Source organism: Dendropsophus ebraccatus, chromosome 4 (assembly GCF_027789765.1).
Source record: "Dendropsophus ebraccatus isolate aDenEbr1 chromosome 4, aDenEbr1.pat, whole genome shotgun sequence".
Classification (NCBI taxonomy): Eukaryota; Metazoa; Chordata; class Amphibia; order Anura; family Hylidae; genus Dendropsophus; species Dendropsophus ebraccatus.
Genome location: NC_091457.1, coordinates 49,460,951 through 49,480,088, shown reverse-complemented (window position 1 = coordinate 49,480,088; position 19,138 = coordinate 49,460,951). Strand labels below are relative to the sequence as shown.

The 19,138-nt window shown below is 40.5% G+C and overlaps 1 protein-coding gene across 1 annotated transcript in view; it reads right to left on the bottom strand.

Annotated features, from left to right (window-relative positions):
* Positions 1–19,138, bottom strand: part of METTL15 (methyltransferase 15, mitochondrial 12S rRNA N4-cytidine) — a 189,088-nt gene that overhangs the window by 23,544 nt on the left and 146,406 nt on the right. Inside the window, exons 4-5 of the mRNA XM_069965775.1 lie at positions 8,077–8,268; positions 3,870–4,048 (exon numbers count right to left, since the gene is read on the bottom strand). Of these exons, the coding sequence (XP_069821876.1) occupies positions 3,870–4,048; positions 8,077–8,268 (371 nt within the window). The remainder of the gene's footprint in view (positions 1–3,869; positions 4,049–8,076; positions 8,269–19,138) is intronic.

The following is a 19,138-nucleotide window of genomic DNA, read 5'->3' as shown; positions in this document are numbered from 1 at the left end:
ACAACCAAATTAGTTATATGTGGTTCTATGTTATATGCTCAATTTAAAGCGATTATATACCCACAATCTGACCCCCCCCCCCCCCCCCAAACCGCTTGTACCTTCGGATAGCTGCTTTTAATTCAAGAACTGTCCTGGCAGGTGATGCAGTTATTGTCCTAAAAAACAACTTTTAAACTGAATAAGGCTGGCACAACCTCTCTGTCCCTCCTCATCATTAGGAATGCTGCAGGCAGATTGTCTCTTATTCATCAGCTGTGTGAATACTGAACATCGGCTGGATCGTTAAGTCACCTGTGCAATGTTCAGACAGGAAAAAATGTTCCAGAGGCATTCCAAATGATGAAGAGGGTGGGGAGGAGGGACAAGGGGTGGTGCAAAGTTAGGGCACAGACACTCTAAGCCCCGGCCGTTGTGCTGCAAGTTTATAAGTTGTTTTTTAAGACAACTGCATCACCTGCTGAATGGACCCCAGGACAGATCTTGGATTAAAAGCAGCTATCTTAAGGTACAAGTGGTTTTCCTATTCCTATTTTCCGTCAGATTACCTCTAAGAGATACTTTTACATTTACAGGGCAATATAGGGCTTGTTTTTGTGGTATTTTTGATACATTTGTGTTAAATAGTTCTACTTCTAATCTGTTTTCTAATTTTCCTAGAACCAATGTGGAACATCAAGGAGGACTTGGATGTGTAATTTGTGGGGGAGTTTGGACTATTAAAAGTAGCAACTGTGAATTTTCTATGTTTGCCTACCTGTATAGACCCAGGTCTTTAGTAAGGCTTTTGTAGCCAGTTCTAGCTTCTTACATCTCTATAACTCATCTTCCTAGGTCTTCTGAAATCTGTTTACATTGAGGCCTGGTTCACACTAACCAGTCTTTCTTGAGAAGAATAGATTTGTCAGTAACAAGACTTTGTGTTCCTTTACTTCCCAACTCATGACGCATGGTTTGGGTGAGGGAGTGTGATGCAGACACTCAAACCATACCAGATCATTTAAATACCTATTTAAATACCAGATCATTTAATAACTATTTAGATGCGATTGGTGGTGGTACAATGGCCTGATCGTCTTTAGGGCCTGTTGTGACTGCTTTGCTGCATAAAAAAATGTTCAGTATCAAAAATCACTCCCATTTTCCATTCTCCAAATAAAAAACCATCAACATATTTGATACCGTTGCATATTATGCAATTGTCCAAACTAATTAATAGCTGATTTTTGAAACACAAATACAACTACCAACAAAAACTACAAATCACAGTACAAAAACATTAAACCTCATATAGCTTTGTAGGTGGAAAAGTAAAAAAATTATAGGAGTCAGGACATGGCAATCCACAGATTAAAAAAAATATTTATTTTTTTTACATTAAAGCAAAACAAAAGCTACCTACATTTTGTATAGTTGGATTTGTACTGACATGTAGTTCTGTCATTTTACCATTCGGAATTTAATTAGTGATCAGTGCAACAATCTAATACCAAAGTGGTTGTCGTGCATAAAATCAACATATGATAAAAAAAAATACTAAATGCATCCGAGCCACATAAAGTATTACATACAGCAGGCTGTAGAGTGAGAGTAAATATGACGTTTCGGTCACGTTTCAATCTAGCACAGAAGGTAACTGTACGACTTGCTGTGTAAAATACTTAAAAGGGTTGTAGAAGGCCAAAAAATCAGATGTTTACCACATACATACATACATGTCAAGAAGAAGACGTGCTGTTTTCAGTAAAGCAGCTTAAATCACTGTACTGCTTTTCTTTCCAATGGATCTATTTACTTCCTGGTTTCCACTCTAAACTTAGGGCCCTATTCCACCGGACGATTATCGTTCAGATTATCGTTAAATCGTTCGAATCTAAACGATAATCGTTCGGTTGAAATGCAGTTAACGATTAACGACCGAACGAGAAATCGTTGATCGCTTTATAAGACCTGGACCTATTTTTATTGTTGCTCGTCCGCAAAACGTTCGCAAATCGTTTGCTTTGAATAAGACATCGCTCGGTCGTTCGCAATAGATACGAACACAATAGCAAATAAATAGCGAAGAAAAAAACGATCGCAATTACGATCATAAGTAACGATTATCGTTCCATGGAAATGAGTGAACATTTTCAGGTCTTTCGCAATAGCGGTCGTTTGAGATTGTTAATCATTAACGATTATGCAAACGATAATCGTCCGGTGGAATAGGGCCCTTAGACCCTGCTGTTGCCATGCAACAGTGCGGAAACTTTCCCACAATCCCCCTTGCTTGCATGTGAACTGAAAACCTACTGCCAGTATTAATGGGAGAGATCAGGAGACTGTATCGGTATGTTCACACTGAGCAAAATCGACGTAATTCTGCGGCGAAGCTCTCCGCCATGGAATCCTGCCTGCCTCAGTCTCAAACGATGTGTCTATGGAAGGGCTTGCGTGCCTCTGCTCAAAGAATTGACATGTCAATTAATGTCGCTCAAAGGAGCGGAGAGCAGTGGACAGCGGAGGCGCGCAAGCCCTTCCATAGACACACTGTTTGAGAGCTCCGCCATGGAATTCCCCCAATTTTGCTCAGTGTGAACATACCCTAACTGGACTAAAAATGAGTAACCCAACCTAATCGATGCCTGGCGGCAGTAACAAGGGCAAAAGGCTATCAAACAAAGCAGCACATGAGGGATGAGAGAGTCTATGTCTCTCAAATGATACATTTAAATAAATGCTACCTACTTTTCTTCCTACTTTTTCGACCAACTTTTCTTCATGACACAACCGCTTAAATATAAGGAAGGAGGAGCTGGATGGAGCTGATGAAGCTGCTTGTCTGGTAAGAAATAGTACTAGCAGCAGCATCTAATATTTATGTTTAATGAACATCTTTTCTTCCCTTTGCCCTAACAATCCTTGGCCTTTGTTAGATTGTACTCCCTTTTTCTTACAGAGTTCCTGCTGACACATAGATTAGCCTCCCTAAATTGTGACCTTCTGCCTACAGAGCCTGTGAACCAAGGTAAAAAGGGGCCCCTCCCCATCACAGGGACCATGTCCCTGGGACATTGGGTCCTTACCCCAACAGAGCCCTTGGCTTTTGCAAAGACTGCACCCTTTTGCAAAGACTGACCCATAAAGTCCCTGGACTGTGTCCCCCTCTTTATGTGCTCTTTGTCTTTTAATAATACACCCCCCACCTCGTTAGTAATGGGGCCCCCACCTTTTCTAGTTAAGCTCCTACATGTATCTATATGGATGGGTGATACAGTATCAATTAAACATAAATTGAGAATTGAGTATAATTTTCCCAAACAATGAGATTTAGTATATAGTTTTAATGTATAATATATACTACTTATACTTAATTAAATCCCTTTATATCCCTTTATAATTTGACACATGAGCATAAATCCCTACATATTGTTGAATCTTCTTTAGCCCCCACAGTCCTAAGAAATGCATCAAAATATAACTCAGCCCATGAACAGCATTTGCTTTTTTTATGATAAATCACGAATCAGGCAAACAATGACAAGGCTGAGCCTCAAGTGCAAATGTGACTTCTAAGCAGCCATAGCGATCACAATTCCCATCTGCTCTTGTGGCTGCATCTTCTGTCTCTGTGTGTTCTATATTAAATCTTATCACAAACAATTATGACTGATCAGTAAAAGATGGTGGAGAAAAACCAATAATGGACCTAAAAAATATAATCAAAATATAATATGAAATCAAGAGCACGGGTGACATCAGAGAGGAATAGACAGGATTAAATCCTGAATGATTTCCAGGACAAATAGATCCCTCTGGGACCTTAGGGATTAATATTTTTTCGTTTTTTTTTTTTATAAGACACAGTACAGAATTAATGAGGGTACCTGCAACAATGCTTGCGAGCTGCTGAGTTCTGGTGATGGGGTATATGCTACGTGCCTGTACGATAGCTGAAGCTATTTTCTTGGCGTGTTTCTCCTCCCCGTATGTTTTCAGGATAGACGCAAGTGCCTGTTGATCTAAAGCATTCACAACATCAGCAGCGGTGGGCATGTCAGGATACCTACGCACAAGGAGAGCCAATTAGTTCCCTGACGTCGGTTTTCATTGACAAGAGGTGAAGCTTCATAGCACAGAGACACAAGAAAGGAAAAACACACACAAACACACACACTTACTCTGCATAGGTGTGCCTCCGAGAATCTAAAATAACTCCAAGCAACCTTCCGGAAAGTCAGAAATAGATGCTACCTCCTAATCCACATCCTTTTAGCTTCTTATTCTGCCAAAACTTTAACATACTGAGATATAAACCACCCATCTTAAAGATATGGGAGAGCTATGTCAGATGCAGTGCAGTAAGATTCCCCCCTAATCTTTGCATAAATGAGGAAAAGTCTGCTTGAACTGCACAGCCAGCACAGCGAAAGGTCAATGTTGGCATGTGCACTAAATGACCCAGCATGTCCTGTCTTGCAGAATGTACAGGGCATGGTAGGGCAAAGAGTTGGGCAATAATAACTTCCTGCTCTTCTATCAGCACGGAATTAGTACTTCCTATTGGCAGATGGGTCCAATGGCAAACCTGGCACATGTTCTTTGCACTCTTAACATAAATCTTCAAAAATTGTTGGAAAAGGGCTTTAATGCAGAATAATTTGACATATAGGGAGACATGTACGAAAAGGCGTAAATGCCTTTTTTAGGCGCAGATGGGACAAATCGGCGTAAAAATATTCGCAAATGGTATTTTTGCGAATATTTTTTTCCGCATCTGCCCCATCTGCGCCACCTTCGCCAATGGGGCGGAGAGAGGTAATCACGGGGGATGCGGCAGCACGCAGAGGGGGCATGGCCTCTGTGTGCGCCGCATTTATCATTTTTCCGGTGGAAACCTATGCCAGCTGTAAAAACTTTTAAACTTGCAGCGCTGTGTGAAATTGGCATGGCCTGTGCCCTAGGCTTACACCGCCTTTCCGTCTCTCCTCCTTGCTCTCTTTCATCATTAGGAATGCCCCTGGGCAGGATTTCTCCTAATCATCACCTGTCTGAACAGTGACCATGTGCTTTAACGATCCAACACATATGCAGTGTTTAGACAAGTGATGAATATGTGAAATCCTGCTTGGGACATTCCTAATGATGAAGAGGGCAGGGAGGAGGGACGGAGAGGTAGTGCAAGACGAGCGCACTGACCCTCTAGGCCACGCCAATTTGACACAGGGCTGCAAGGACAGATCTTTGATTAAAAGCAGCTATCTGGCGGTAAAAGCGGCTTGGAGTGGGGCAGATTGTGGGTACAGAGTTGCTTTAAGTCTATACAACATATACGCAAATATAAATAAAATATATCAGAATTGCATGGGCTTGTTAGTGGCCCATGTAAAAGTGTCTTTAGGCACCTCTGACCTTTACCCCATTCAACCCATTAGTGTAATTGGTAAATGAGAATACTAAACAAAGTACACTATTCAACTAGCATAGGGATAATAGAACGGAATGACATCCAAAAGTTGTGCTGTTGGTAAATGTGGGCCATTGTGTGTTGCTTTTATACATTTCACTGTGCATCTGAGAATCATTTATACATTTGTAATATACAATTATGAAAAGTAACCTATAGACTAAATACACTTAAAGTGGAAGCAGCCATGTTTAGGAATATAACACACCAATGTAACAGAGAAAGTTTAAAGAGTTTTCAAACATGTAAAAAGCACAAGGTTTTAGTCTCTGTGAATGGTAAAAGGGTAAAAGACAAGATGCTTTGAGCCCCCCCCCCCCCCCCCCTCTATTACGCATTACTGAAATGTGTGGGGACACACAATTCGCCTGAAACAGATGAGGTTGGGGGGAGAGAAGGATTGGGCATACGCTGTTTTAACTGTCTGACCCTTTTGTTTCAGTGACATAAGCTGCAAGAGCTGTCTGTCAGTGGCTTACCTCCTGTCCTCCCATTCAGGACACGGGAACACTCAGCCAATCTGAATGTGTATGGGCTGGATGGGAGAGGCAGCTTTGGCTGAATTGGAAGTGTGGAAGTGCTATGTTACAGCATGTTGGTGCATTATGAGATGCATTGTCGGGAAACCCCTTCTCAGGTTTCCCTAAGTAAAGAGTTAAATTTGTATTCATAATCTCCATGTTAATCATTAGATTGATTTATTTTATGCGCTTATGGGAATAAAACTTGGAGGACTATTTTTGTTATGTTTGCAGCCTACACACTGGAGGAGGAATTTAAGATAACATTTATTACACACACTCTGTTCTCAGCATATGAAGGAGACGTGTGTGGAGGGGGTAGGGTTTCTTTCCTCAACAAAACTTTATAATTGGACTTTGACTGTTGCTGTCTCCTCATTGTGCTCTTTCTGCAATTGTCTTCTGCATTATATCTGTGCATGATATGTGCTTTATAAATTGGCTTGACAATTATCCAACAATGAGAGCAGTGGAGGCAGCTTCCTGTGTGTTTCATGGGACACTCATTGTAAGGTTTTTTTTTTTAGCTTTCTAATGTGTATTTGTAGAATTTGTTAGGATGGATAGTATACATGGCATTTACCAGATCAGATGGAAAAATTAATTTATTAAAAAAGGGAAATATGTCTTAGATGTTTTCTTTTCAGGAACTGGACATCTTTGCTCCAAAAAAAAAATTTACAATTGGACCAAAGTTGTGGCTACCCCATTGTGCATTTGTCTGCAATCTATGCATGTGCTTTATGTTAAAGAAACTATAAGAGAACCCGATGGTCCACATGGTCTATGAGGCCTAGGTGGTTTCTTCTATAAAAGAAAGTGCCTAAGAGTCGGGTCACAGTAGTGTCATGGCTTCTGTGCTTAGAAGACTCATGTCAACTATCTCACACCAGTTTCTCTTTTCAATGCCAAGGAATCTAGACAGACTCCTTTAATTTTAATGCAGCCCATCAAGGTTCTATTATTTTTGCCACCAAAATAGTAACTATCACACAGAAACCAACATTGCCCAATAGTACTACTAGTTACTTTTAAGAAGGATCTCTCAGCTCTCCTAAAACATCAGTTAAAAGGTCAGATCACAGGGGATCTGACCGCAGGGACCCCCAAGATCTCAACAGCAGGACCCGATTATTGTTTTAGAACAGAGAGGCAAGTAGTGCAAGGTGCACATGCACAACTAATTTGCTCTATTCCAAAACACAATTAAGGTGCCTGTTCTCAAGAACTGACACTTAAAAGATAAGAGTTTTAATTTGGGGTATCCCTTTAAAGGGAACCTGTCTGCCTGAAAATGCTGAATCATGTTATAGAGCAGGAGGATCTGAGCAGATTTATATATACTATGTATCTTTATGGTTAAAGATTTAGTATAACTTCCAATTTATTGATTAAAATCTCTGATCTTTCAATGTTAAAGGGAATCTGTCACTAGGTTTATGTGGCCTTAAACGAGAGCAGCATAAACTAGTGACAGAAATGTTTAACAGATCGATGTATTACTTCTGCTGAACATCATTCTGTTCAGCTGTTCTCCCAATATGCAGGAGAATAGGATTCTTGCCACACCGCTACCCCGCCCTCCAGCTGCTGATTGACAGTTGCTGACTATGTACAGCATGGATAGATAACTGGCAATCAGCAGTTGGTGGGCGGAGTTTTCATGAATATTGAGGACTACTGGGCTCACAGACATAATGGAGAAGACTACTTATTGTCCATATTATTCAGAATCAGCTGCACAGAACAATGTAAGACATAGATCATTCTTTTCCGCTTCTTTGTCACTAGTTTAGATAGGGCAGCCTAAACCTGCTAAGAGAGTCTCTTTAAGTAGTCCAGTCCATTAACGGACACAGTCAACTGGACTCCTTAACACAGAATGATCAAGGACTTTAATCAACAAGTTACACTGAATCTTTTCCCACAAAGTTTACAAATAGCTGTTCCCTTTTCTCACTCTCTGATACCATCCACTGACTTTTAACATATTTTGTTATGCTATACACCTGCACCTTAAGATTTTTGAAGAAAATACACTACATATACCTTAATAAAGTAAGTTTATTAACTGCTTTATTATTATAGGTTGAAAGATATATGTACCTGTGATAATCCATTCTCATGTCTAAGGGGCCATCCTTGCTAAGTGAAAAGCCTCGTTCTGGTCTGTCAAACTGCATGGATGAGCACCCAGCATCGATAAGAACACCATCAATTTCCTCAGGTTGGACTCCCACAGAGAGAAGTAGATTCTCAGCATCACTGAATTTTCCCAACAATGGCTGTATATTGTACCTGGTGCAAGAAACAAATTCAAAAGAAAGCAACAGTTATAAATGTGTAGTGACAATCTGTGTATGAATTAGCCTTTTTAACACATATACATAAAAATTGTAAATGCTCATGTGGGCACTTTCACGTTAAAAAAACAAAAACCTTTGACGTGTCTAAGAGACATGTCTTAGCTAAGCACTTCACTGCCTGGTTCCGAGCCATTTCAGCGCCTCTAGGGTCTTAACTGTAAGTCTATGGTGACTAGGGAATAAAGGCTTAGCAGAGTTCTCCCTGTTCTAAATCTCAACACCCACATACATATTGACCAAAAGTTCTGACAATTCTCTAGGCCAATAGAAGAAATGTCTTTTGTTCTCCAAATCTATTCCTCCAGTTCATCAAGTATGAAGATTCAGTATTTCTCACAGCTTTTAACTAATATTAATAGAGTACACAAACAGTTGTAGTAGGGTGCGAGAGTACACAAACTGCTTTAGTAGGTTGCGAGTACACAAACTGCTTTAATAGGGTGCAAGAGTACACAAACTGCTTTAGTAGGGTGCAAGAGTACACAAACTGTTTTAGTAGGGTGCGAGAGTATAGAAACTGCTTTAACAGGGTGCGAGAGTACACGAACTGCTTTAATAGGGTGCGAGAGTACACAAACCGCTTTAGTAGACCCTCACCGGTCATGAGAATGAGCTAGAAAAAGCATGTTAGTGCATTTTACTGCCTGGCTCTCACTGATCTCTGTTCTGTCTCCCCATTATAAGTATATAGGACTACCTAGACATTACTCATTCTTCTGATCAGTGGGAGTCTCAGTAGCAAGACCCTGACTAATCATTACCCTGTGACTTTTTAAAAAAAGTTTTTGGATCATTTTAAATGACCAGAATGCTTTAAAAAAAAGTGTACATACATGTGCCTCTCTCCCTTCTTTGTGACTATGGGATTAGGGAGGCCCCATAGACTTACATTATCACTCCGCCCTGGTCACGTGACATGGAGTCAGGAGCGAATGCTCTGAGTGCTTACTTCTTCTGGCTCGCTCTTAGTACTGGTCGGGGTAAAGTGAGAAATGGATGTTCAGGACTTTCGCACCAAAGAACAAAATAAACTTTATGCACCAGCAATATCATGCATATAAACATTAACATCGCAATATTCATATCTGATATTTTATGCATATTTACATGTATAAATAAAAACCAAGACTGAAGTCTCCAGTAAGAAGGAAGAGGCAACTTGAACTTTAATGACTTTGGCGCTCAATAAGCAGAAAAAAGGGTACAAATAAAGCTGTCAGTGGAAAACTGTCCAGAGTGACAGTCTACCAATACGCATAGCCAGTGGCTATTCAGTCTGTCCACAATGAATGCAGCTCAGTGATGTTCTGTTGCATGAAAGTGGAGATACTAAACGGCTTTCTTAACCAATTGTGTTTCCGAAAACAAAAGTTTTACTGTCTGTAGCGATGGCAAACAGGCCGAGGAATGATAATGAAGCAGAGCAAGGATTATCACGCATCGCACACTAGTAGAGAACGTTAACGCTTGTTCTGTCCGACTTTTCTGTATCTCTAAATATTAAATGATTAATTACAATGAAGAACAGCTAAATAAATTCTCAAAGACTTCGATTAAAGGTCTTGTTGCATCATCAAACAAATGTTCCTAAAAAGAATTTAGGAATTTGTTGACTCAAAAATGTCACTATATCATTAAAGGCAAAGGCTGGGATGAATTTCATCAACAACTGAAGAACCACCATTTAGTCCTTAACTATGACACAAGCCTGAAGTGTCATCAAATGTCCCTTTATTACTGTATATCTGCAGGATTTGACTACTGCAATTCTGTAACGTGTTAAGATCACAATTACATCTCTGTTTTACTAAGAAATGACAAATCAGCCTTTGTAGCTCCTCTATCCATTTAAATGACTATATGGTGAGGCCAACAGAACAAAACTATCATTCATAAGAGCATAGTGTATATTTCTTGGATCAAAGTAATTTTTGATTGAAAAAGTCATTTGCTCTGTTGCTTAATGTCAGAAAAACAGCTTTATGGTTTCTAAAAACACTTCGCTTTGATGTATGGCATCACCCTAAAATGTGCATTGGTTCTTAACTGACATACCATTAACTGGTAGAATAGACTAAGAAGTGACAACAACACTTAAGAAGACTACAAATGAATTATTAATGATAAAGCTGGGTCGTATAAAATGAAATGCCATAACATAAGGAAGGAGGTAAAGAGTGAAAAAATTATTCTTGGTGTAATCTATAGACCCCCCAACATTACTGAGGAGGTAGATGGCCAGTTGAAGAGACAAATAGAGCGGGCTGCCCGGGAGGGGACAGTAGTGGTAATGGGGGACCTCAACTACCCAGATATAGATTGGGGTCACGGTTCAGCTAAAACCACAAAGGGGAGGGAATTTCTTAACCTCCTGCAGGATAATTTTCTGGGCCAGTTTGTGGAGGAGCCAACTAGAAGTGATGCCTTGTTGGATCTGGTTATTTCTAACAACGCTGAGCTGGTTGGGGATGTCACTGTCCATGAACACCTGGGGAATAGTGACCACAATATAGTGACTTTTAGCTTAAAGTGTAGAAAAGAAAAACATGTTGGGAGGGCAAAAACTCTTAATTTTAAAAGGGCCAATTTTCCTGGGTTAAGGGCTGAACTTCAGGGCATAGACTGGGGGCGGCTGCTGTCACATACTGATACAGCTAATAAATGGGAAATCTTCAAATCCACATTAAATAACTGTACTGCCAAATATATTCCTATGGTTAACAAATATAAACGGTTAAAATCCAATCCCACATGGCTTACAACCGAGGTTAGAAGGGCTATAAATGAGAAAAAAGGGGCATTCAAAAAATATAAATCAGAGGGGTCAGCTGTAGCATTTAAACATTACAAAGAAGTCAACAAAACCTGTAAAAATGTAATAAAAGCAGCAAAAATTCACAATGAAAGGCAGGTAGCTATAGAAAGCAAAAGAAACCCCAAAAAATTCTTCAAATATATTAATGCAAAAAAACCAAGGTCAGAGCATGTAGGACCCCTAAATAATGGTGAAGGGGAATTAATAACTGGGGATCAGGAGAAAGCTGAGTTACTTAATAAGTTCTTCAGTTCTGTATATACAAAAGAGGATGGAGCTGTGGTGGGTGGGGCCAGTACTAAGGTGGGTGGGGCCAGTGCTGCTAACACATGTAATGTACTGAACTGGTTTACTATAGATATGGTCCAAGATAAATTAAACAAACTCAATGTAACCAAAGCTCCAGGGCCTGATGGATTGCACCCCAGAGTTCTTAGGGAACTCAGTTCTGTAATTTCACTACCCTTGTATGAAATATTCCGTGATTCTTTGCTTACTGGTATTGTGCCGAGGGACTGGCGTAAGGCAAATGTAATGCCGATCTTCAAAAAGGGCTCTCGAACTTCCCCAGGTAACTATAGACCCGTAAGCTTAACGTCCATTGTGGGGAAACTATTTGAGGGGCTTATAAGGGACTACATCCAGGAATATGTAGTGGCTAATAGTATTATAAGTGATAACCAGCATGGCTTTACTAAGGACAGAAGCTGTCAAACCAACCTGATATGTTTCTATGAAGAGGTAAGTAGAAGCCTGGATGGCGGCGCGGCTGTGGATATCGTGTACCTGGATTTTGCAAAAGCGTTTGACACAGTTCCTCATGGACGTCTGATGGGTAAGTTAAATTCTATCGGTTTGGAAAATTTAATGTGTAACTGGATTGAAAACTGGCTTAATAATCGTACCCAGAGAGTGGTGGTCAATGATTCCTACTCCGAATGGTCCCCAGTAATAAGTGGTGTACCCCAAGGGTCAGTACTGGGCCCTCTTCTGTTTAACTTGTTTATTAATGATATTGAGAATGGAATTAACAGCAATGTTTCTATCTTTGCAGATGACACCAAGCTTTGTAGTACAGTACAGTCTATGGAGGATGTGCAGATGTTACAGGATGACTTAGACACACTGAGTGTTTGGGCGTCCACTTGGCAAATGAGGTTTAATGTGGATAAATGTAAAGTTATGCACCTGGGTACTAATAACCCACATGCATCATATGTCCTGGGGGGAGTTACTCTGGGAGAGTCGCTGATGGAGAAGGATCTGGGTATACTTGTAGATAATAGACTACAGAACAGCACACAATGTCAGTCAGCTGCTTCTAAGGCCAGCAGGATATTGTCATGCATTAAAACAGGCATGGACTCACGGGACAGGGATATAATATTACCGCTTTATAAAGCTTTGGTGCGTCCTCATCTGGAGTATGCCGTCCAGTTTTGGAATCCGATTCATAAAAAAGATGTTCTAGAGCTGGAGAGGGTACAAAGACGGGCAACTAAACTAATAAGGGGAATGGAGCATCTTAGTTATGAGGAGAGATTAAAAGAATTACATTTGTTTAGTCTGGAGAAGAGACGTTTAAGGGGAGACATAATTAATTTATTTAAATATATAAATGGCCCCTACAAGACATATGGGGAAAAGATCTTCCAGGTAAAACCCCCTCAAAGGACAAGGGGGCACTGCCTCCGCCTGGAGAAAAAAAGGTTCAACCTCCGGAGGCGACAAGCTTTCTTTACCATGAGAACTGTGAATCTGTGGAACAGTCTACCACAGGATCTGGTCACAGCAAAAACAGTAGAGGGCTTCAAAACAGGGCTAGACAAGTTCTTAGACCAAAATAATATAAATGCATATGTATAGAACCTATCACCCCACCCCCTTCCCTGTATCCATCCCCTCCTTGGTTGAACTTGATGGACATGTGTCTTTTTTCAACCGTATTAACTATGTAACTATGTAACTATGTAACTATAAACCATACTTAATTTCCAAAAACAGTGCCACAACTGCCCCGGGTTCTGTGCAGTATTGTGGCATTATAGTTGACTGCTACTGACTGCTGATTAAAAACTTTAAACAGGTCAAAACCATTAAAGGGATCTGGATCTCTATAGCCTACTCCAATCTTGTTGCTTTACATGACATGGGGTCTCTTAACTTCCAGTCTAGTTGGAAAAAGGATCCAGGCATAACGATTTCTCCTGAACAAAGGAAGTTTGTATTCCTCTTGCCATATGCTGTTTCTAGATGCGCCAATCACATGGAAGCATCCAGGAAATTATTGTATAGGTGGTATTACACCCCATACCAGTTGTCTAGAATGTATCCAGCTTCATCCCCAATGTGCTGGAAATGTGGTAAATCCATTGATATCTTACTGCATATATGATGGAACTGTGAAACGCTCACCCCCTACAGGATATGGTGAAGGCAAAACTATCTGAACTTCTTAAGTATCCTATTCCCTGGGACCCTGAGGTTGCATTATTAACTGCCTGTTCCCCACCTGACAATAACTTTCCATGTGCTGACGGTGATTCGCACTGCCATAGCGAGGAATTGGAAATTTCCAAATCTACAATGTGTGGCCTCTCTTTTTCAAGGTATTGTCCATCAAAACTATATTATTGAGGGACTTATTGCCAGAAGACAGGGCAATAATGCCTCTTTCTTAAAGCGATGGGAGGTTTGGTCTTCACAAGGTCTTGGATATATGTAGTCTATTGGTCAGATTGTTACGGACTCTCTAAGCTCATTAGGACTAGTACTGAAAATTATGTCAAGTGCTTTTCGATTGAACACCCTGTAGCTTGTTGTATGGTTCTATTTATCCTTTCTATCTATATCTCCTTTCCTCTTCCCCTTCCCGTCCCTCTTCACCCCCCCCCCCTCCCACATTCTCAGAGATTGGTTATCTGTCATGCCTCTTTTCTACTGTTCGGGCATCGTACATTGTTATTACATATCGATAAAAAAAAAAATTGGCAGAAATCAATAGTCCAGGCGATTTTAAGATACTTTGTAATTGGGTTTATTAGGCAAATATGCCATTATCTGCATTTAAAAAGACTTTCCCAAGATCCCCCCCTCCTCTCCTTTCTGTCATCCACTTCTCAGAATCAGGAAATCTCAACTGTTTTACATCAGTGGGATCCTTTCTGTGCTATGGGGAGGGGAGGGGGAGGAGGGAGATTAGTCACCAGCAGAGAACAAAGGATTACACCACAGGGAGCCGCTGAAAGCCCCTATTCAGAGGTCAGAGAGGTCAGTGCTGATGTCAGAAGAGAGAGCCTGGTGATGTAGCTGTAAATTAACTTTTATGTCCTGTTTTGGTGCCTCATCTCTCCCCTTCTCCATAGAGAACAATGAAGACAGGGGAGAGAGCTTCAAACTGCTTTTTCATGATAAAAATGAATTTTTCGGCTAATAAACCCAATTACAAAGTTTCTTAAAATTAAAAAAAAAAAATTAATGACAGTGACACTTTAAGTACTTGTGCTCTTGGAAAAACTTTTAAAAAACTTAAATAAAATGTTATTAAAAAGAAAAAAAACTTTAAACATATCTTCATCTCTGATTGGCTAAAATGATTAATTTTTACATTTCAACCAGAAATAAATTATTCTGTTGAAGCCACCAGTCATGATGAGCTCCAATGACCAGTGCCAATTTGTTTAACTGTAAACTGCCACGTAAGGGCCCTATTACACCAACAGATTATCTGACAGATTTTTTTTAAAGCTAAAGCCTGGAATGGATTTGAAAAGAGGAGAAATATAAGTTTTCCTTTATTACCTGTTCTCTGTTTTTAGTATCTTCCTGGCTTTGGGCAAAAAAAATCCATCAGATAATCTTTTGGTGTAATAGGGCCCTAAGGGCTCATTCACATTTGCCTTTTAGCCTTGTTCTTTACAGAATAGATCTGTACAGATGTACAGATCTGTACAGTTGATAAACTCATGCAGACAGATGAATCTGTTCACTCTGCCCTTAAAAGATAATGTGTAACTTCCGATATCAGTCCGTTTTTATTTTTGAACGGGGAGAAAATTTGTGCTCTCATATATTTTTCCTCTAACCATAAAAATAGACCATAAGCGCAATGGAGCTGAATGGGTGGCAAACTAAGGGTACTATTACACGGAACGATAATAGGGCAAATCGGCTCTATCCGGACGATTACAGTTCCGTGTAATAAACACAACGATCAGCCGATGATCGTTGTCATCGGCTGATCGTTGATGTAGGTTCAGACCTATAATAGTCGGCCACCGACCGCGCACCGATACGCGTAATAGCGGTGCACGGCCGGCGGCTAACGATTTGCAAAAGAATACATTACCTATCCATGGTCCAGGGCTCCTCCTGCTCCTCTTCTCCCCGGGCCCCGCACGCTGCAGCTCCAGAGCATCTTAGCTGATGGCCGCTCAGCCAATCACAGGCCAGGACCGCCGCAGACAGTGATTGGCTGAGTGGCCTGTCGGCTAAGACAGACCGCTCTGAAGCTGCAGCGTGGGGGACCCGGGGAGAAGAGGACCCGGAGGAGCCCTGAACCCGGGATAGCTAATGTATAGAGTTTAGCAAGGGCTGCAAGGTCATCAGTAATGATGTCCCTGCAGCCCTTGTTAAAGATTATCGGGCAGTGTAATAGGCCCTGTAAACGAGCGGCGATCTAGCCAATCGGCGCTTGTTTACATTTATTATCAAGCCCCTATCGACCCGTCTAATAGTACACTAAAACCTTTAGTGTCTCATTGAAAATCAATCAATTAATCAATAAAAAAAGACATGTTTAATTCCATTTTCTGGTGTCTAAAACCACCAAACATAAATCCCAAATGCATATGGTGAACTCATCCTTACTTTGACCAAGGAAAAACCTGACAAAAAGCACACACTGAATTAAGTAGCACGAGTAAAGAAGCCGATACCTAAATCTTACCAACTGTTCATTAAAGGAAACTGGTCACTACTTTCATGCTGCCTCATCATGGATTCTTTCCATCTAATCTTGATTGATCTCTCCTTGTTTGGCTTTAGGGGGAGATCTATCAATCATGGCTGGCTGGGTGGGGAAAAGCCTCCAGCCTAGATGACCCATGGTTCACACAGCATGGGGGTGATAACAAACTCTTTTTAAAGATAGTAAAGTAACATTACTATATGGGAAGCAGAAATACCATTAATTTTCCTTTCTAAGAAATGTTTTTCTTTCTTTTTATTTTAAAAGTGAAGTTTCCTGAAACCAAATGTAAAATTAGTTATATATGAAGAATTCTATTACGTGGTATGTCTGAAAAAGTACATTAAATACTCTGTGCCTAAAAGTAGATATATTGAGTATCTTAAAATATCTCAAAAAGCATAGGCGTGCATAAAAATACCAAATGAATTGCTAGACTCTCATCCTCAAGCCTGAAGAATCAAATCCGGGTCACCATATCCATGGTGACTCATACACAAGCATGGAGTACAAAGTGATACCAAGTACATTCCAATGAAACACAGTCCTAGCAACAACCCTTAACACATTCACTTAATGAGGTGTGGACGGAACTAAATAGAAGACTTTGGTCTGATTTTAATAGTGGGTCCATAAAGCACTTTACATTCTCACTGATTACCATTCCTGTCTTGTACACAGAATATGATCAACTTTCTGTTTATATAGACATAGGTTACTTTCTGAACTGACCTTTAAGAGACATCATGTTTCACTGTGAATGTCTTATTAACTGCACTGGTAAAATAAGGCTTTGTGGAACAAAAATACAGTGAGTATTGTTAAAAATATAACTTGGCTTTATGTATTAAAGCGACTCTGTACCCACAATCTGACCCCCCCCCCCAAACTGTTTGTACCGTCAGATAGCTGCTTTTAATTCAAGATCTGTCCTGGGGTCCGTTTGGCAGGTGTTGCAGTTATTGTCCTAAAAAGCAACTTTTAAACTTGCAGCCCTGTTTCAAATTGGTGTTGCTTACAGTGGTGGGATAGTTTACACCGTTTGCAAATGGTACCCAAGAGCCTCCTTATATTTGTGGGAATTTTTTTTAACAGTTGGGGGGGGCTGCTTTTAACTATTTTCATGGCTATGGTGGGTCTGCATCTTGCTATTGGGGTGAGCTGTTACATTTTTCTGTGTTTTTGTGGCTTAGAGTACGCATGCCCTAGGATTGCGTCACCCCTCCCTCCCTGCCCTCCTCATCATTAGGAATGGCCCTAGAACAATTTCTCCTACTCATGACCTGCTTTAACACTGCACATGTGTTGGATCATTACGGCACATGTATGTTCAGACAAGTGATGAATAGGAAAAATCCTGCCTGGGGTATTCCTAATGGTGAAGAGGGCAGGGAGGAGGGACGGAGAGGTGTCGCAATCCTAGGGCACAGACATTCAAGGCCACGTCAATTTGAAAAGTTGTTTTTTAGGACGATAACTGCATCACCTGCCGAACGGACACCAGGAGAGATCTTGGATCTTGGGGGGTCAGATTGTGAGTACAGTGCCACTTTAAAGAAACAAACACAAGAAACACACTATACAAAATAAACACCTGCCTAGTGCAAATTTTTTTTCTCACTGAGGTAAGTCGGCAGTAAACTGCTCTGGCCTAGCCTGCATTTTCTGCATTTTTTTTTTTTTTTTACCATTGGGCAATCAGACTTTTATTTAATCTCAGAAAAAGGTTAGCACTGGAGTGGAAGGGAATGGCAGATCTGCCAAGGGAAGGGAATGGCAGAACTGACAACCTACCTAAGCAATGGAACTTTCCTAAAGTTCAATATTTTACACATTATGCAGCACTTTTCCCATCACCTGCCTAAAGCATTAAAAGTAAGATCTACGGGGGAAAATGTAAAATCGAAATTTTTCTTTGAACTATATAAAACATATGTATTATAAGGTAACAGAAGACACAGAATGATTATCAAGAACCATGTAAATTACTTACAATCACTAAGGGGATAATAATATCACAAAGTTGCTAAAAAAGTAACATGTGGGACCCCTGGGTAGCTGAGACTCTTACCAGACAGCTTTGGCTTTAATAATGGATTTCTACATTTGTGCTACATAAATGCCCCAGGCAACGTCAATTTGGAGGATTATAGTCTCTTGTTGAGGGCATTTATTTAATCATTCAACTTTACCCCAATGGAGTTTTTCTCTTGGGGAGTTATCAAACATATCGTATAGTCAAGAATACCACCACGGTTCATAACAAGCTTCAGTTAAATGACAATAAAGAAAAAAAGATCCTGACCTTGCCGAGCATATACAGCACTCGTTATTCTCAGTTATTAACCTTTCCCAACCTATTTAAAAGAATTAAGATATACGATTACAAAAAGAAAATTGTTGCTTTTTTCCACCTAAAACTGCATGTTCTATTACCACTTAGCTCTATTCGCTTTAGTGGAACTGAGCTTTAGTGGAACTGAACTGCAATATTACACACAAACTGAAGACAGGTGTGTCACTGTTTCTGAAAGAAAGCTATGTTTCTTAATCTTTTAAAGCGAATGTACCATAAGGTACATTCGCTTTAAGTATTACCAATGTATAGAATGGTGTCGGCACGGGAAAGCCGCTGCTGGTGCAAGGAAGCCAATAACGTGGTGCTCTTTCCGAGCCGCAGCCCGGTTCTCGTTACCATTAATTTCCTCCCACTGGGGTCATTTGCTTTAAATTTGAAGGTCATGATGAGTTTGTACTATACAGTCAGGGTCGGCGTCAGCACCCGGCTAACAAGGGCAAATGCCGGGCTCACAGCTCCTCTAGGGGCCCAGTCCCGTCTGTTACTAAATTTTTTTGTTAGTGTAGTAACAAAGGGGACTGGGCCCCTAGAGGCCACATGTGACAGTTAGGGGCCCGACGATACATACTGGGGTCCCCGGGCACCTGTCTTCCTTCACAAATCTTCCCTACAGCCGAGTAGGAAATAGGACCTTTGAGTGTGAAGGACCTTTGATGATG